The following is a 17,815-nucleotide window of genomic DNA, read 5'->3' as shown; positions in this document are numbered from 1 at the left end:
TACCCCGCGCTTTGCTCTCTGAGGGCACCACATGACATCCAGCTCCACAGCATCGGGCCCAGGAAACCAGCCCCGCCTTCGCTCTGGTGTTTAATGTACCACGTGATCCTCCCCGCCAGAGATAACTTCAAGACTCCCAGTGTAAATGGAAAGTTGGGTTTCAAAAGAAGGACGTCACAGGCTCAGAACCCAGGGAGACAGATGCCGCCAGGAGAGGAGTCACCTCCTCCTCCCGGCGGGCTCCCAGGGCCTTTACCTGGTAACCACTGATGGGCAGCACCCGGGAGAGGGGCCAGTCTGCGGTGGCAGGAGACTGTAAAGCTGTTGCAGTCCCACCAGCAAAGAGGCTCTGATGCTGTGATACTCCTCATCGGGCATTTGGTTATGTCACTGTCTCCTCCGTGGAGGGACTGAGCGGAGGCGGGGGAGCAGGGGGGAGGGGTAGGGAGCCTCAGAAGTCCCCTCTATCTGTCATTCGACTTTAATTACACTGCCAGCTTTTTGGATTCTCTTTCTGGACTCCTTAATTACCGTTAGATCACAAAAGTAATGGAAGGGAATCCACCTTCCCCATGCACTCCGCGCAGCTCTGCTCAATGCCGGGGACTGGCATCGCTGGTTTGGATCACCCAGACTAGACGGCCACCGCTGCGCTGGATCTCCACCCCACAAAGCCGCGTTCGCCAGCTTCCAAAATCAACATCTTCTCGGTGACTCTGGCCAGAAGCCTGGGTCTACTGGCTTCCTCCTTCTCCCCACTGACCGAATGCAACCGGTCCCTGACTCCAGCAGGTCCTATCCCTCTGTGCACCTTCTCTGGGTCAAGTTCTCCGTTCCCACTGCTCTGCTGCCCTGGCTCAGACCCCCCGCATTTCTCACCGAACTTCTGGAATAGCTTCCTCACTAAGAGTCTCTCCTGCTCCATCTCTGCCCTCCAATTCGTTCTTCACAGCAGTGATCGCCCCCAAACAGACTGGTGAACCAGTGGGTCCCTCAGCCCTTGAGAGAGGTCCACACTCCTAAACTTGGCATCTGAAGGCCTATGATCAGCCCTTCTCTCCTCTCCAGCTTCACCTTGCCACCTCACCTCTGCCCCTTGTTTTCAGCCGCACAGAATCACACACAGTTACCTTAACACAGGGTTTCTCTACCGCGACACTATTGACCTTTTGGGACCACTAATTCTTTGTTGTGGGGGGCTGTCCGGTGCATTGCAGGATGTTTAGCAGCATGCCGGTAGCATCACCCTGAGTGGTGACAACCAAAGATGTCTGCAGACATTGATAAATGTCTCCTGGGGGCAAAATCGCATCCCCTCCCCATTTGAGAACCACCGCACATATCAGGCAGTTTTAAGGCCCTTTATTCCTACCCTTCCATACCCTGGTGAAACACCTGTGCATCTTTCATGACTCAGCCAACAATTTCCTGAACTTCTCCCCACCCCGCAATGTTCCCCACTCTCTGCTTCCTGCCCACGTTGTATTCCAGGCAAACAGCAGAGTGCCTGACACTTCACTGTAACGTATGCTGACAGCTCTGTCCCTTACTGGGCTGTGGGCTCCTGTTGGCAGGGACCATGTGATTTTCTCAGAGTCTCCAACCTGGGGGACATCTCAACACAGAATCAGTTTTCCATGTTTGTGGAATGAATGCCTAAATGGAGGTTGTTTTATGTTCATTGTTTTATTTGTGGGGTGTGAATGTAGTTTTGTAGACATCTCTTTTATTTCATTAATGGCAAGGCACTGGGGTGGAGAAAGAAACAAACGCATGCTGAGCAAGATTCCTGGTTAGACCATCTTGTTGGAAGGGGAATTGAAGCTCGTCCTCAAGGGCGCAGAGAAGGGAAAAGAAGTTGGTGCCTCCCCAGACTGCTGTCTGAGCGACAGCTCAGAGGTCTGCTCTCTCTGCCTCTGCTCCACCACCCAAGGTCTTGAAGGAGCAGCCAGCTCATAAGTGAGGACAGTACTTAACCAACAAGTAGAAGTCTGCACCAAGGACATCAGGCCAGCAGGCAGGGCTGCCCCCTGCACATACAGCAAGCACCTTCGCACAAATCACAAAAATGATGCCGTCCTCCCTGTGACAGGGTGCACATCAGCCCTGCCAAGCCCCTGGGCTGTGCCCGCATGCAGAGCACAGGCTGCACCTCCATACTTGGTCCCCGCACTGAAGGACCTTCCAGACTCGGAGAATCTCAGAGCGAGGAGGAAGCTTAACAGCTGGAGCCCAGCACCAAGGCTAAGTTACCCTACTGGGTCTTGGCAGAGGTGGGACTAAAGCCTGGGCTTCTGACCCCAGTCCTGAGCTTCCCTATAACACCAAGCTGTCACCCCCAGATGATGGGGACATAGCCTCTGGGGATGGATCCACTCTGGCTAGGACCCTGGGCCACCTCCAGTCACACAAAACCAGGATGCACTGGTAGAGACGGACCCCACCACTCTCTGTCTCACTGGTTTCCCAGCTCTGCTGACGTGCAGCTCTAGGCACTGGGGCAGGTGTGGCTGCAGTTGCCGGCAAAGATCCACCCCTTTCTCGCTCAGCTCCAGGGTGGGAAAAAGCAGGAGGCCACGGGTCAAGCCTGCTGATCTCAGGGGTGTGCCGGCGATGGTCACTTCTTGCTGGGGAAGAAGGGATGGGAGCTCACTGAGGCACGGCGGCAGTTCCACTCCCTGCTTTCCTACTGATTACCCATGCAAGCCTGGGGCCCGACTTTCACCTCCCATGGCTGCCCTGCCTTCCTCCCAGGAGACAGTGTGCACCAGATCCCATGAAAAAGACGTGCAGTTACGAGGGGTCAGTCAACTCACTCGCTGTAAGCTGAGTGAGGGTAACTCCCCTCAAGCGCTGCACTGGTCAAGCTGCCGCCTCCCAGAATGGCCATCTGTCTGGCAGCCCAGAGGAGTCAGTCTGTCTGGGCCAGAGAGCAGGCCTTCCCTTCCCATGGCGGGTGGTGCTGGGTTGGCCTCCGGCTCAGACATCTCCACTGGCGGAATCTCCTCTCTTGTCTCCCCCAGAGAGGGACTGAGGTCAGCACGCAGCGTACAAACAATCCCCCGGGTGAGGCGGGTAGGGGTGTGCCTGTTGAACAGGTGACCCCAGGGCCCCATCCTCAGAGATTCTGATTCAGCAGGCCTGCAAAACCGCATCTGAACACCGCCCTTCCTCGGTGATCTGGATGCGGCGGTGGATGGATCACACTCTGAGCAACGGCTGGCGTCTGGAGGAGAATACGCTCCCTGGGAGCAGAGAGCCTTACTGGATGTGTGGCCGTGAGTGAGTCATTTCATCTAAGCCTCAGTTTCCTTGAGTGGGGAGGTGATGCCTTCACAGGGTGGTTCTGCGTTTTAAATGAGATAATGCAGACGTTGTGAGGAGCACAGGTTCCTCATGAGCGGTAGGTATGTGCCGGTGCCCTCTTCTCTTCTCAGCAACTGAACCCAGAACAAAGGGGCCATCACTTCAGAGAGGGGGTGAGAGGGCCAGTGTGGGGCGTGCCCAGCTCCTGGGGAGCCAGCAGCCCAGAGCCGCCTTCGAGTGGACAGCCAGGTGGAGGTGTTTGTCCTTTGCTCAGTACTGTGCCCAGCAGGCCCAGGCCAGGCGGGGATTAAGCCCAGAGAACTACACTTCCAGAAAGGTCAAAACTTGAACTAACTGAGGGGAAGGGCAGCTCAATTAAGGGAAGAAGAGTCTACACGATCCTCTGTTGTCGAGCAACACTGGGTGTCTACACCTGCACACTGGGCAACCAGAGTAGGGGGTACCAGAGTAGAGGACCTCCAGGGGGCTCCGGGAGCCCGTGCTGCTGGAGGACAGAAAGGATTCATCCCTGGGTGTGGGGCTCTCAGTGCCCTGGGTGCATCATGAAGACAGCTTTTGTCGTCAAGACTGCAACAGGCCCCATCGGAATTATCACCAATTTCTGCACCAGCAGGATGTGAACTACTAAATATGCTTTACCTTAAGCTTCCTGTTTATGCTCCCGGGGGTAAAAGAGGAGAGGAGAGCCGAGGAGGGGAGGTCTGCACAGCCATCCAGTGGAGGACGCCCAGGAACAGTGCCTGGCCCTGCCCCACCCGCCCTGCATTCTCCCACCCCTGGACTCAACGTCCATTTCAGTAAAGCCCCACAGTCCAAGAGCGACTGCAGTGTGGACAGCACAGCCCTTGGAGTCGGGTCCCACAGTGGCAGTGAGACCTGGGCAAGTTACTCAGGCTGCCTAACCCTGCCTGTAAGGTGAGGCTGCCTCAGGGTTCTTGTGAGGATGCAAAGAAACGCAGTGATGCCTGGAGAGAATGGGGTGTGGCAGCTGCCTGAGGCTGAGCTCTGCCCTTCCTCCCTCGCAGGGCCTGGTGTCTGCTGCTGCGCAGCGTCAGCTTGATGGGGACGAGCTAATGCTGTCCCGATACTTTCCTATCTCGGCAGGGGGTCTAATAACACAACCCTACACATGCCCCCTGCTCAAACGCTCTGGTCCCTGACCGCTGACACAATCAGGCCCGCAGCCTGGCTGAAATCCCTCCACGTGCTTCCAACCCACTCCCTCCCCTGACAATAAACTTACGCCTCCCGAGATTACTCTGTTCTGCAAACATAGCGGCAGGCTCCAGCCCTTGTGCCTTGACTCATGCTGTCAGCACCCTATCCCTGTGGTGATGGGAATGCCCTTTCCCTGTTGAGGTCCCTGTTTCACTCTTCCCCAAGACTGTCCCAGGATCATGCTCTGTGCCCAGCCCCCAGGGCAGCGTGTGACCTCCCCAGGACACATGTCTGTGTCTGTCCGAGCAGACGGGGGTAGGGGACGGAGACCTGTCATTCCTTTCTGCACAAGGCCTGACATGCAGTCATTGCTCTAAACAGAATACCTCCATAGGGGCTGGCCCCGTTCTGCTGCAGGTGGCCCAGTGTTTCATTGGTTCGAATCCTGGGTGCGGACATGGCACTGCTCATCAGACCACGCTGAGGCAGCGTCCCACATGCCACAACTAGAAGGACCCACAACGAAGAATACACAACTATGTACCGGGGGGCTTTGGGGAGAAAAAGGAAAAAATAAAATCTTTAAAAAAAAAAAAAGAATACCTCCACAGTAGGGCGCTCCCCTCGGGGAGCTGAGGAAGCAGTTTGGACCAGAGCCCTGGCCCACCAAGAGGGCAGAGCCAAGACCAACGGGGTCCTGTTCTCTGCCTGGAGGCCAGGCTGCCCCCACACCACCAGCAGGGCATCTGGGCTTTGTCAGCAGAGGCTTCCCAGCTGTCTGTAGCCGTGTTACATAGTTTCAGCCTCACTAATTAGACATCATTAGACACCAGGCTCCTTGGCTGCACTGGCAGCCACTGGAGCCCAATTCTGCCCAGCCCGGCTGCTTCCTCTCCTAGACCCCTTGGCCTTTGTGCAGGGCTCTGTTCCCGACTCTGCAGGTCACGTTTCCCTGCTGTGCCCCACTGGGGCTCATTTCTGTTGATCTGACCCTACAAGGCCATCACTCTTGACACCCATACCCCAAACTAGGTTGATGAAGGAGACACACAAAGGAGACCCTGGCTGGCTCTCCTGAGAGAGAACAGACTGTACCCATGTGAGCAAGGTCAACTAATTCAGCCATGGAGAACCCTATGTGACCCACCAGGGAGTATGCACAGCAGTTCTTTTCAAGATCCTAGGCCAGCTTTTCCCTGCCCCACAGCATGCTTCTGGGATGACTTCCCCTGCACTAAGTTGGTGTTAATTAGTGAAAATTATCTAATGCAAGCTCATTTTAACATTAGCTTAAAGCTAAACATAATTAGGAAGATAAATCAGCTACTAAAAAAAAAAAAAATCCAATGAAGATACACAAACGGTTTTTAGGATCAGCTGCTGGTTTGGGTTACTGGCCCGGAGCTCTGAGCACTAGACAGTAAGTGGGCAGAGAAAAGCAGGACTCAAGAAGCACCTGCCGAGATATTTCTTGATTGATCCATCAGGGCAAGACAACTGGAGTTGGCACTTTGCCCGGGAGGTTCTGCGAAGTAGTGAGGATGCCTTCACGGCCACTGCCAGGTGATGCTACCCGGGAGGGCGTGCCGGGAGAGGCAAGTGGAGAGTGCAGGGAGGGGTCTGGTTGGGGAAGGTGGTCACAGGGCGTTGGGGTGACGGGAATAAAGTGAGTCCATGCACTCCCAGGCCTCTGGCCTCGCACACACCTGCCCTCTGCCCACCCCCCGCTCCACATTGGCTGCCTCAGCTGTCAATCCCGGGGAGGCCTCCGCAGCCCTGGAGGTCAGTGGGAATCAGACTCTCCTCAGTTCCCACCCAACCCCACTATTTACCAGTGGTGTGACCCTACCATCTGTAAAGTGGAAAGTTTCCCTATGTGTAAAATGGAAAGTTGCTGGATTGTTGTAAAAATGAAAGGAAATAATGTATTCTAAAAGGGCTAGCATGAGTCTGGCATTTAAGCACTCAATAAATAATACCTATCAACCTGCCCCGAACAGTATTGCAGTTTATTTTCTTTTTATCTCCCCCATTGGATTTAAGGTCAGGGTCCACATTTTATTCGTCTGTATATTTCTGCAACCTGGTACATAGCAGGTCCTCAGTAAAACATGTTGAGTGAATGAGCAAATGTGAGGACTCTGCAGGCAGCCTGGGAACCCTCCTGGGAGGCAGGGGGACGAGTTAAGGACACTCACAGTCTGTCCTTGAAGACCCACCATTGGTAAAGAGCCCTGGTCCTGCCCCCGCCCCAACCATCTGCTGACTCACTGCTAGAAAACAGAACAAAAAGAACCTTTATCCAGAGCCTCCCACATGCCCAGCCAGTACTGCGAGGGGCCCAACAGAATGATGACCACCGTACAAGCTGTGCTGGGATGAGCTTACAGATTATTGGAAACTCGGGCCGGAGAGACTAGTAACTAGAAAAGCCACAGGCTCTTTTCCAGAGCTAAGATTCTGGGATCATTCCCAAGGCCACAGACTCCACGGATTTCAAAGAAGTAGAAAGAAAACTGCGAAAGGCGGCTAAGGCTGACTGGTCATGGTGCCTGGGGTGGTGAGGTGCATGGTGGGGGCGGGGAGCAGGGATTGCTAGAGTGACTCAGCCCGGGGGTGGGGGCTCAGGACAGTGCCAGGAGCCTCTAGAGGCAGGCCGTCAGCCAGTACCCATCCCAGGTTTGGTTGTTCTCTGCCCTGCCCCTCCACCACCCCCTCCAGCCAATTGGAAGCTTGCCCCAGAACTGGCACTCTGAGAAACGGGAGGCGGATCTGGCCACCAGCCAAGGTGAGGCAGCATCCTAGGGGGCAAGAACATGGAGGGATGCGGGGGGTGCTGGCTGGGAATCCATCAAGATCTCAGCTTGTCAGTAAGTGCACAAGTTCCAGGGGCCAGAAAGTGGCAATTGAAAAGGCAATATAGGTCCCTGGAAGCTACCTACACCAGAGCCACCAGGCAGAGAGAATTCTGCTTTTCCTGACTCACACAGAGCAGAGCAGCTAGCAATTGTGGACTTGTTTGTCTCCAGAACTTGTCTGTGAGATTCCCAGGGCCTGGCTGGCAATAAATATACGTTGTTTCTAGAAGTTTTAGAGGGAAGAGGTGGCCCCAGGGGGCAGTCCCCAAAGGCAACCTGCATTTGTTGCAGGAGGACACAAGCCTTGAACTGAAACCTGGGTGGAATCCCAGCTAGCCTCTCATGTGAGTTCCATGACCCTGTGCTTTCCCTGAGCCTCTAGGAACTTCCAGGTTCCCTTGCAGGGTGCTGAGGATTGGATTAATCAAAGGGAATAACATGCATAGCACCTATCTTTCAACAGTGTTAGCTCCTCATAATAGAAATCCTTTTATCTGCATACATTACTCATCTTTTTCAAAATGCTGTCTCATACTCTTGCATTAGAGTCTCAGAACAATCTTGTGAAAGTAAACAAGAAGGCAAGAATTATCCTCATTTTACAGATGCAGAGATGGAGGCCCGGCAAGGTCAAATGATTTGCCCAAGGTCACCTGGTGGGTGACAGAAGAGACAGCCAGAGCAAGACCGAGAACACGCAGGCTCCTGGCTCCCAGCCGTGTGCTCCTTCCCTGGCAGTTGCCTGGCCTCCTCGCACTGCTACCCCACAAACTTGGCCATGCCACCCATGCCACCAAGAGAAGGTCATGAAGAAGGCGCCCCTTTACTGAGGCCCCATCTTCTACTTTTGAACTCCCTGGGAAACACCCATCCTCAGAGTCTCAGGGACACAAAGTGTCAGATTTCAGAGGAACCAAGCCTAGCCTTCCCTCTCCTCCGAAGACAGAAACACAGCCTGTCCCTCCGTGCCCCACCCGTGAAAGCTTTAGTTCTGGGGAGTCTTTCCAGACTGCCCTCGGCGTCTTTGGGCCGGGCTCGGGCGGTCCGTGAGGCCCTTCTGGATGACTGTGTGAGGGACTCTCAGGGGTCCCTGGTTTGGGAGTTGGGGAGCCTCTGCGCCTTCCTGTCTTGTCTCCGCCCATGGCAGATCCCAGCAAAGATCCTCGGTTGGGGATTCAGACGCCACCACCTCTTGCAGACCAACAGCAGCTGTGACAAACCGCCACCACCAAATCAAGGCCAACAGATAAATGGGGTGGGGGGCAGTGGACAGCCGCTCCTCTCTACTCAGAGGAGGAAACAGGAAACAGACCTGCATGGGGCCTCGAACCTGAACCCGAACAACGAGAGGCGACCCCTAGCTCTCCTAACTGATCTCCTGGCTGGGGCTGCCCCACTTCCTGGGAGGAAATTGGGCCGCACTTCCCTCCCCTGCTCTCCTGCTCCTAGAGGAGACAGAGAAGGCAGCAGTCACTCTCCCCGACAACTCACCTTCGTACAATACTTTCTCCATCTCCCTAGGCTTCACACAGTTTCTCCTTCGCTTTGCAAAACCATCTAGAAATCTAGGTCTTATCCTCCCATTTTGCAGGTCAGGAGCCTCAGAGAAGAAAGTGATTTACCCAAAGGAACACAGCTAGTAAGTGGCCAGATTAGGACAGAAACCAAGACCTTTCAACTTCAGAGTCTGTCCTCTGTCCTTGACATGAAGCTGGGTCTCCACTGCTCAGAGATTCCGGCTCCTGGGATCAGTGATCGAGCGTAAAGGAGAGAGGCTCAGAATCCAATAGCCAAAGCGCCCGGGCTTGGCAGGGATGCTGGGACAGGCTGGGGCAAGCTTCCGGCAGGGCTGTGAAGTGCTCAGTCCCGGGAGCTGCAGCCACACCCTTATCCACCAGCCTCAGTGGGACAAGGACTCTCACACAAAGCCCATGTGGAAAGGTCACTTGTGGAGGGATGAAGGGTTGGGGGGGGGGTGGGCAGTGTGTCAGACCCTCAGGTCATGAACTGCCCTGAGAGGTTCCCTCTCGCACTGTGCATTGAAATCAGACTTTGAAAAGGCAGCTCAGAAGCTCTAGATAAAGTCAACGGTCCCTCTGAGATGGAACAGGAAAAGGTATCAGGAGCAAGTCAAGCATTGGGACAGGCTCTCAGACAAGGTGGTGAGGTGGCTAATGAATGGATTATCAGACTCAGATTTCACAAAGCAGTAACATTTCCAAACATTATACATGTAAACCGCTGGTTTTCTCCCTCCCTTTTCTTCACATCTATAGCCCGTGCCTAGCACGACGCCTGCTACAGAGAAGGTGCTTGGCACTATTTGCTGGACGCGCTCGAATGAGGGAAGCGCTGATTGAGGCTAATGGGGGAAGACAGTGGGCTCTACTCAGTGGCAAAGGCTGCCAGCTGCAAAGCTGAGTCTCCTTGTGCTGTGAGCTGGAGATGCCAAGACTTCGCCACATCCCCTGGGCACGTGTACCAGCTGTCCAACCCCATCAGCTGCCCAAACCTCTAACCAAGGCTGCTGACTTGGCCAACCATGCCTCTTGCTCTGAAACCTCCCCCAAATCCCCCCCCCCCAGGTTAGAGCATTTTTCTCTCTGCTGCCAGACAGCGTGTTACAATGGGGATTGAAGGAGTCCTCTGGGCAAATGCAGGTCAACAGGGGACTTCTCCAGAAACTTGCTTCTCTAGAGGGATGCAGAGGCACAGGTCGCCAATAGGAGACAGTTTCCAATCTTTTAAACGAATCATTGACCACCTGTGACTGTTGGGGCCCTGCGGAGGAGATGGAGAGGAATCAGATGGAGTCTTGGCTCCTCCAAAGCTCCCAGGCCCTGAGGATGAAACGGGCTCTCCCAAAGTGAGCTGTGTGCCTGGCACACAGGTGGCACAAACAAGGCGCCACGTCTGGGAACAAAAAGTCATTTTTGGATTGAAAATTTGATAAAGCGCCAAGGAAGAGGGGGCATCTGAGCCGGGCCCTGAAGGAAACGGGGCAAACCTGTCAGCAGGCAGAGATGGGTAGGGCCAGGCCTGCTACCCACAGCCCTCTGTCCCCCACCAATCAGGCAGGCGTGCTCCTCCCACTGCAACAGGAATAAAGAAGAGCAGCTCCGGGCTAATCAAAGCTCTTAGGCCATTAGCCTCCCTCTCCGATTGTATAATCTTCACGGCATCATCGGTAATTCTGACCAGGGACCTGGGGAAGCTGTGTAATCTCCTCGTCCTTGGTTTGAAAACAAGTCATCCCACCCCTTCCGACCTCAAAGGCCTCTTCTGTGAAATAAAGATAATATTCTCCCTTATACGGTTATCGAGGCTCAAACAGAATGGGGCAGTTTGTGATAAGCAATGAAGAGCTGGGTAGCTGGTGCTTTTGGGTGTGGGCCAGCAATGCAGGGGTCAAGGGTCATTCTTTGAGGTGGGGGGCCAGTAAGTTTTCCTCTGTCCCTGAAGCACAGGCAACACTCTCTAAACCCGTCCAGCAGCCTCAGTCATGGAAGCCGCCAGTCACAAGGGAGCCTGGACGCAAAGACGGGTGGATACTCGGTGCAAGCTCATCCTTCCTGCTGCGTTTGGACATGCTTGTGGACAGGGCCTCAGCACCACAGGTCCTCCCTAACCTGGCTCAGGGGCTGGGTTAGTGCCCCTTCTGCCACGCCCTCTGTCAAGGACTCATCATACTGTATGATAATGATGGCTTAGTAGACTATTAGGCTATTTAAGAGCAGAGGTGTGTTTTATATGTCTGTTTTCTCCTAAAGTGCTTAGCACACAATAAACCTCAAAACACTTGTTGAGCAACCAAATGGATGCCCTGTCCTTCCCAAGTGCTAGCCCATCCAAATGCAGTGGTTTGGTCCTCTCCCTGTGCCCTTGCAAACAAGAACCAAGAGTTTCCTAGTCTACACATGGTCTCCTGTTAACTCCACCTCCCCACATGCCCCACCTGCCACCCCGGTCAGTTACAGTGATCTTAGCAGCCCAGCAGTAGCAACCTCCCTGGTCGCCTGTGCCAGTGTAGGGCAGGCCTGGGACTCATTTCTGGGTCCCTGAAGGCACCCTTCCTGCCTGTAGTTTAAGCAGAGCACATCATTCAGTGACACTAAAATAAACAGATCACTCAAGGGGAAAAAACCAACAGGAAAACCCCCATCCCACAAGTAAACACGGGAATGTCTGAATGCTGGCTATCCAGCGCTGCCCAGAGGGCATTCTGCCATTTGCAGAGGTGCAGAGAGCAGATAACTTAAGACTGGCTGCCTCTGAGGCCCGCCTCCCACTCCACATGGTCTCACCTCCACACCAGCAGGGCTGTTTCCTCACTGGCCATCACCCTTTGCCCCTCGTCCCGAAGCCCTAATCATATTTTTAAAGTGTCCCCTAGTTAGGCTTCTTGCTCCGTCTCCCTGAGGCCCAGGTTCAGAACCTTCACTGATCTGCGGCCATCCACCCTGAGTCTTAGTTTCCTGTTTATCACTCGCCAATAAAAATAACAGTGCCAGGCCAGCCCAGTGGCCCAGTGGTTAAGTTTGCACACTCCACTTCAGTGGCCCAGGGCTTCGCTGGTTCGGATCCTGGGCGCAGACATGGTACCACTTGTCAGGCCACGCTAAGGTGGCGTCCCACATGGCACAACTAGAAGGGCCTATAACTAAAGTATACAACTATGTACTGAGGGGATTTGTGGAGAAAAAGCAGAAAAGAAAAAAAAAATGACAGTTCCTTAAGAGGTTATTCTGAAGATTACATGAGATAAAATACAAAACTCTCTGGCACACAGTCGGACCTCTGTATGTCCTTCTGCCTCCTCTCCACAATCACAGGTGTCTCTGCACAGAAACCATCTCAGTTTCCCCCACCCGGCCTGCAGCAGCCAGACTCTCCCTGGCAACAAGGAAACTCCTTCCCTCAGGGTGAAAAGGAAGGAGGAAGAATCCAATGCAACGGCCACGTAAGGGTGCTTGCCAGCTGGACAAGCTGGGTGGCGGGCAGGCAGTAGTCAGAGGGTGTAGCCTGTAGAAGCAGAAGTTAGGGATCTGGGTCTTTCTATAACCAACCATGTGACCTTTGGGCAAGCCCCTTTCCTTCTCTGTGCCTCAGTTTCCCCATCTGTGAAACAGGGTCAACCACTCTGATCTACCTACTTCACGGGGTCTTTGAGAAGCAGGTGCTGCACAGACGTGAGTGGCAGTGATTAAGGGTGGGGGCCCAGCGGGCCTGGGAATTGAGTCGGCACAGATGGGTCCGAAGCTACTTCTTTCACGGGGGCAGTCACCTGCCTAGGACCCAGTTTTAGGACGCTCACTCCAGGCCCCACACAGTACTCAGCTCCTACCAGGATGGCTTTCTTCCTGCCAATCAGAGCTGCTTGCTGTTTTGAAGCAAAAACCTCTTGCTCCTGCTCTTGAGTCTCTTATGGAGAAACTGCCCCTTCCAGTTTCCTTCTCTTTCCCCTTTTCACTCTGCAACTCACCTCTCTTGGGAAGCCTTCCCAGATTAGGCACATCCAGCCTCAAAAACTCTTCTCTTTCCAGCACATCCCCCAGCATTTGAGTTAACTTTAGGAGGGCAAAGGCTACAGCTTATATGCTCTGATGGCTAGTGCCTGGCACACAGTAGGTGCTCAGGAAATAACTACTGGCTAAACACATACATATGGGATTGGTTCACAATTGTTAAAGCTGTTAAATATTTAAAGAGTTAAGAACACTCCACCAGGCAGGAGATCCCACAGGGTCTAGAAGCCCCAGGGCAGGGGCCCTGTCTCTCCCTTCTTGTAACAGGGGTATACAACCCGTTCCCCAGGTTGTGATCAGGTTAGCGCCATTCACGCTTCTCATTCACGCTCCTCGGTTTAACTCTGCTGCACCATTATCAAACAGCAGGGCAGGGTAGCACAGTGGTTAAGAGCAAGGACTTGGCGTTTGAACCCTGGCTCAGCCACTTACTAGCTATGTGACCTTAACTGTTCTGAATGCAAAAATGAGGAAAATGCCCATCTCACCAGGTTGTTGTGAAAAGCCAAAGAGAAAATGCAGGTAAATCATTAGCACAGTGGCTGGCACATATTAAGTGCTAATAAATCGAGGCTCGTTAGTATTACATCATGAGACTTGACCCCTGACCCTAGCTGCAGCCTGCTGCACAGAATGGTCACCCACATCCTTTCCCCTCCTCTGTCCAAACTTGCTTCTTTATTGCAGAATGCAACATTCAAAGAAAGCTCAGGCAGACAAGGAGGAATTCCTCAGAGAGGGAGGGTGGAAATATGGAGAGTGAAGAGTTAACCCTTCCTTCTGGCAGCCAATCTACTTCCAGGAAGAGGAGCCCCACCACGGGTCTTTCTAGGTTAATCTTCCCTCCCCAGGTCATTCACCTCCAGGGGTAACCAGACTCCAATCACATGAACTGAACTGAATTAGAACAGTGACCCCAAGCCACTCCTGTGTATATTCTGAACGGGGCACCAAAGGTTGCTGGTGTTTCTTAACAAACCTCAGTGTAGGGGAGCCAGATTTACCAAATCAAAATACAGAATGCCCCATTAAGTTTGAATTTCAAATAACAAATAACTTTTTAGTATTGGTATGCACCATGCAATATTTGGGGCATACTACTAAAAAAATTATTCATTGTTGGTCTGAAATTCAAATTTAACAAGGTGTCCTATATTTTAATTGGAAACTCTACCCAGATACCCCTACCCAAGGCCACAGAGAAAAGATAAAAATCTTCCCCCTGCCCCACAACCTACAGGCCCCACAGATATTCTAACCAGCCACCCTGGAAGCATCTCCTTCCAACCCGCAATTACAGCAAACCAGTAAGTGAGAGCTTTTTCCTGAGCTGCTGAGAAGCCACCCGCCTTGTCCAAGTGTCCATCACAGCCAGGCACGTAGCAGGTGTTCAGAATACATTCCTCATTCATTCCAGACTGCTTGAGCTCTAGTGCTGGACCAGGCCAGCCTGGACTCTGGGGGGTCTCCTCAGAGCAGCATGGCTGGGGTGGGGCTGGGGAGGCCACAGCACCCACTTCCTGGGGTTGTTTTGAAGATCAAAGGAGGAAATGGCCAGGGGTATATTTTGTAAATCCCTGGGCAGCACACAGGTTATGATCACACCTCCGAGTGGCCTTTTTATCACAGGGCCCCACAGCCCCACTCTTCTCTAGGCAGCAGAACTCGACAGGGAAATAGAGGAACAGAGCGGCGGACAGCCAGCGCCTCTGGACACTGCAATAACGACTGTCCAGCACCTTGTACTTTACCAAACAGCTCACTTCCATCCTTTCTAGAGGCCTCACCAGCCCCGCGACGTGAGGGAGGGTTCGGGGCCCATTTTCCAGAGGGTGGTCAGGGCGGCCTCCGAGGTGGGGCCTGGTCCAAGGGGCTGGGCATGGGGTCCCAGCGGTGTGGGGGGCGTGGGGGGGGGCCTACCTTTTGGGCCTGTTGGATCATCTGCCTGACCACCTGCTTGAGGTGGGGGGCCTTCTCCTCCTTGGGGGGGTGGGTGAAGAGGGTGACGCGGCTCACGCCGCGGTAGAAGCCCGTGTCGGTCCAGCCCAGGTCCAGCGGGGGCACCTCAGTGTCCGAGCGGTCGGGCCAGTAGGCCAGGGACTCGCTGGGCTCGGCCGGGGCCTGCGCCGGGGCCTTGGCCTTGGCCTTGCTCTTGCCCCGGGCGGCGGCGGCGGCGGCGGGGGCCGCGTCCTCGTAGGGGCTCCAGGCGGCGCGGAGGGCCTGGCGCTCCGGGCTGGAGAGGAAGTCCCGCAGCCGCTCCTTCTGGACCCGCTCGCGGTAGGCCTGCTCGCCGCCGCCCAGCAGCGCCTCCAGCGCGGCCCGCCGCCGCTCGCAGTAGTAGAAGGCGGCCTGTGCCTCGCTCACCCGCTCGTTCACGTGCGCCTCGTCCAGGCAGCTCAGCTGGGACTCGGCCATGGCGCCCGGCCGCCCGCCCGGCCCGGCCCGGGTCCCGCTGCCGCACCTGGGGCCGCCGAGGGGCGGGGCGCCTCACCTGGCCGCGGGGCCGGCCAATCCGCGCGGGCCCGGGCGCGGGCGCGGCCGTCGGGCGGGGAGGGGTGGCCGCGCCCTCCGCCTCCGCAGGGCGCGAGCCGCTGGGGACCTCGGGGGTTCCGGGGGGGTTCTCGGGGGACGCGGCCCGGCCTAGGCCTGCGGGGCCCGGCCCGGGCCGGGGACTCCAGAGCGCGCAGGACCGCAGTTAGAGCCACGTGCGGCCTCGGGCCGGCTCCCGCCTCCCGGCCTCGACCCTCCGGTGGGGGAAAGGTCGGGGACCTAACCCTTCCCGCCGCCTGGCCGGGCCGGACACGTGGCAGGTGCGCGTTCATTTTCCCCGCTGGTGGGGCCCCGAGCACGTGTTCTGGCCGGGGCGCCTCTGGGGGGCAGATCTGACCGCTCCACCGCCTCGGACCCGGAGGCCCTGCTGCTAGACCGGATTGTGACGCTGAGGAGGGACGGTTGGGGTGCAAAAGCGAAATGCTAATAAAACTCCCAGTTCCCGGCCCACATCTCCCAGTTCTGAGATCAGAGGGCTCCGGGGGCTGTCAATCCAACACTTCAACACGATAAAAAGTTATTAAAAAAATAAAAAGCCACCCAAATACAGCAAGGATTAAGCAGCATGGTGGAATTTTTCCCCCCTTTTAATTTGAAGTGGGATGTGTGTGTGTGTGTGTGTGTGTGTGTGTGTGTGCGTGCGCGCCCGTGTGTTTGGGCAAGATAGGCTGCCAGAGGCCTGATTACTACATTAGTGATTCAAAATATATGTTTGAGCTCAAGGAAGGAAGCCACACACACACACACACACACTTCACAAGCAGAAGCAGCTCTGCTGTTTCCCATTGGATTAAATACAATCTTCTTAGTCATTAACATATTATTTTGTTCATGCACTGCTGTACAATTTGATTCTCCACATTCAAAATATTTTCAGATCATAGCAACCAAAGGTTCACATTTCTCTCATTTTATAGCACAGCATCTTGGAGCCGGAAGGAGCGTCAGAAACCAGTCCAACCCCTTCATTTTATGGATGAGGAAATTGAGGCCCAGAAACATGTGGTTGCCCAGGTCTCCCTGTAAGGGAGAGGGACCACATGGGGACTCCTAGGTTCTCGATGTCTCGGAGATCTTTGCCCTACATTACAGCCACTTTGCCTTCTCTACTCCTCCTGTGAAACAACAGAAAGTTATTGGGGACCTGGTTTTAATCCCGGGGAATTTGAAGAGGTTGCCTGCTATTTCTAAGCCTTCTTTTGCTGGTCTGGAAAAATGAGGGTTAGATTTCCAAATACCTGCAAATTTTGTGGCAATCATCTGGCGTCCTATGTCAGATCAGGGATGGTGAGCAGAGAGGTGCCCATGATATCACCTGTGTCTTCTGCTACCCTTGGGAACTGGAAGTCCTTGCTCCTAGTAACAATCCACTCTTAAGTACAGTATAGACGATTTCATCTTCAGGTGGGAGAGCATTTAGTTTGTTTCCTGACCTGAGGCCCTACAAGATGCCAGACTCTGTGCCCTGGGGACACAGAGGAGCTCAGGGCAGTGAGAGGAACAGACAAACAAACTCACAGGAGGATAACACAGATGTGATGAAAGTGCTTTAATGAACTCCATCAGCAGTGCTTTGGGAGCAAACATTCACCCAGTGCCTGCGATGTGCCTGGCACCCGCATGTGCTCAGTACATGTTTCTTTTAAAAAGAATGAATTAAGGCCAAGAGAAAGGTATGTGCAGGGAGCTGTGGGGACTATGAGGGAAGAAGTAATTAATCTGCCCAATGGCAGGTGGATAAGAAGGGCTTCACCCATCAGGAAGGGATTTTGAATGGAGCCTAAAAGAATGAGAAGAAATCAAGGGGGAGAGAGGAGTGAAAACACTCCAGGCAGACGAGTGGAGACTGGGTGTGGTCAGAGCATCACGAAGGCAGCAGGCACCCTGGGGTTCAGCTCAAGATACTTAACCCTGGGAGCCTTAGTGTTCTTATCTGTAAAGTGGGATAATAATGCTGACCTTCTACGACCTCCCAGATGGTTGTAGGGATTAAATAAGTTCGAGTACTTGATTTAATTAGCACTTGACAGGTAGGAAGTAGTTTACAAGAGTGCTTCTTAAACTTTACTGTGCACAGCAGTCACCGCTGGGGGTGGGGGGAGTGGGGATCTTGCTAAAATGCAGATTCTGATTCAGTAGGTGTGAGGAGAGGCCAGAGGTTCTGCATTTCTAGCCAGCTCCCAGGTAATGGTGGTGGCGCTGGTCCGCAGACCACAATATGCATAGCAAGGATTTCCATAGCAAGGTGAATAGGAGCCTCAACGTTCATGTCGGAGAGTCCTGATATGGAATCCCACTTTCCCGGCATAAGCTGTGTGTCTCTGGAATTTCTGAGCCTTGGTCCCATCACTGAAATATAGGCAATAATACAACCTACCTGATGGGGCTGTGTGAGAA

At 54.2% G+C, this 17,815-nt stretch overlaps 1 protein-coding gene across 2 annotated transcripts in view; it reads right to left on the bottom strand.

The window, feature by feature from the left end:
• The window catches only part of FAM83F (family with sequence similarity 83 member F), a 31,894-nt gene extending 16,527 nt beyond the window's left edge, over positions 1–15,367 (bottom strand). For both annotated transcript variants that reach the window (XR_011534716.1, XM_070600149.1), the window contains exon 1: positions 14,789–15,367. Coding sequence is in view for 1 of the 2 variants with exons in the window: in XM_070600149.1 (XP_070456250.1) it covers positions 14,789–15,283 (495 nt within the window). In the remaining variant the exon portion in view is untranslated. The remainder of the gene's footprint in view (positions 1–14,788) is intronic.
• Between the last annotated feature and the right edge of the window lie 2,448 nt (positions 15,368–17,815).

Source organism: Equus przewalskii, chromosome 29, assembly GCF_037783145.1.
Source record: "Equus przewalskii isolate Varuska chromosome 29, EquPr2, whole genome shotgun sequence".
Classification (NCBI taxonomy): domain Eukaryota; kingdom Metazoa; phylum Chordata; class Mammalia; order Perissodactyla; family Equidae; genus Equus; species Equus przewalskii.
This window is presented reverse-complemented; position numbering and strand designations above follow the sequence as displayed.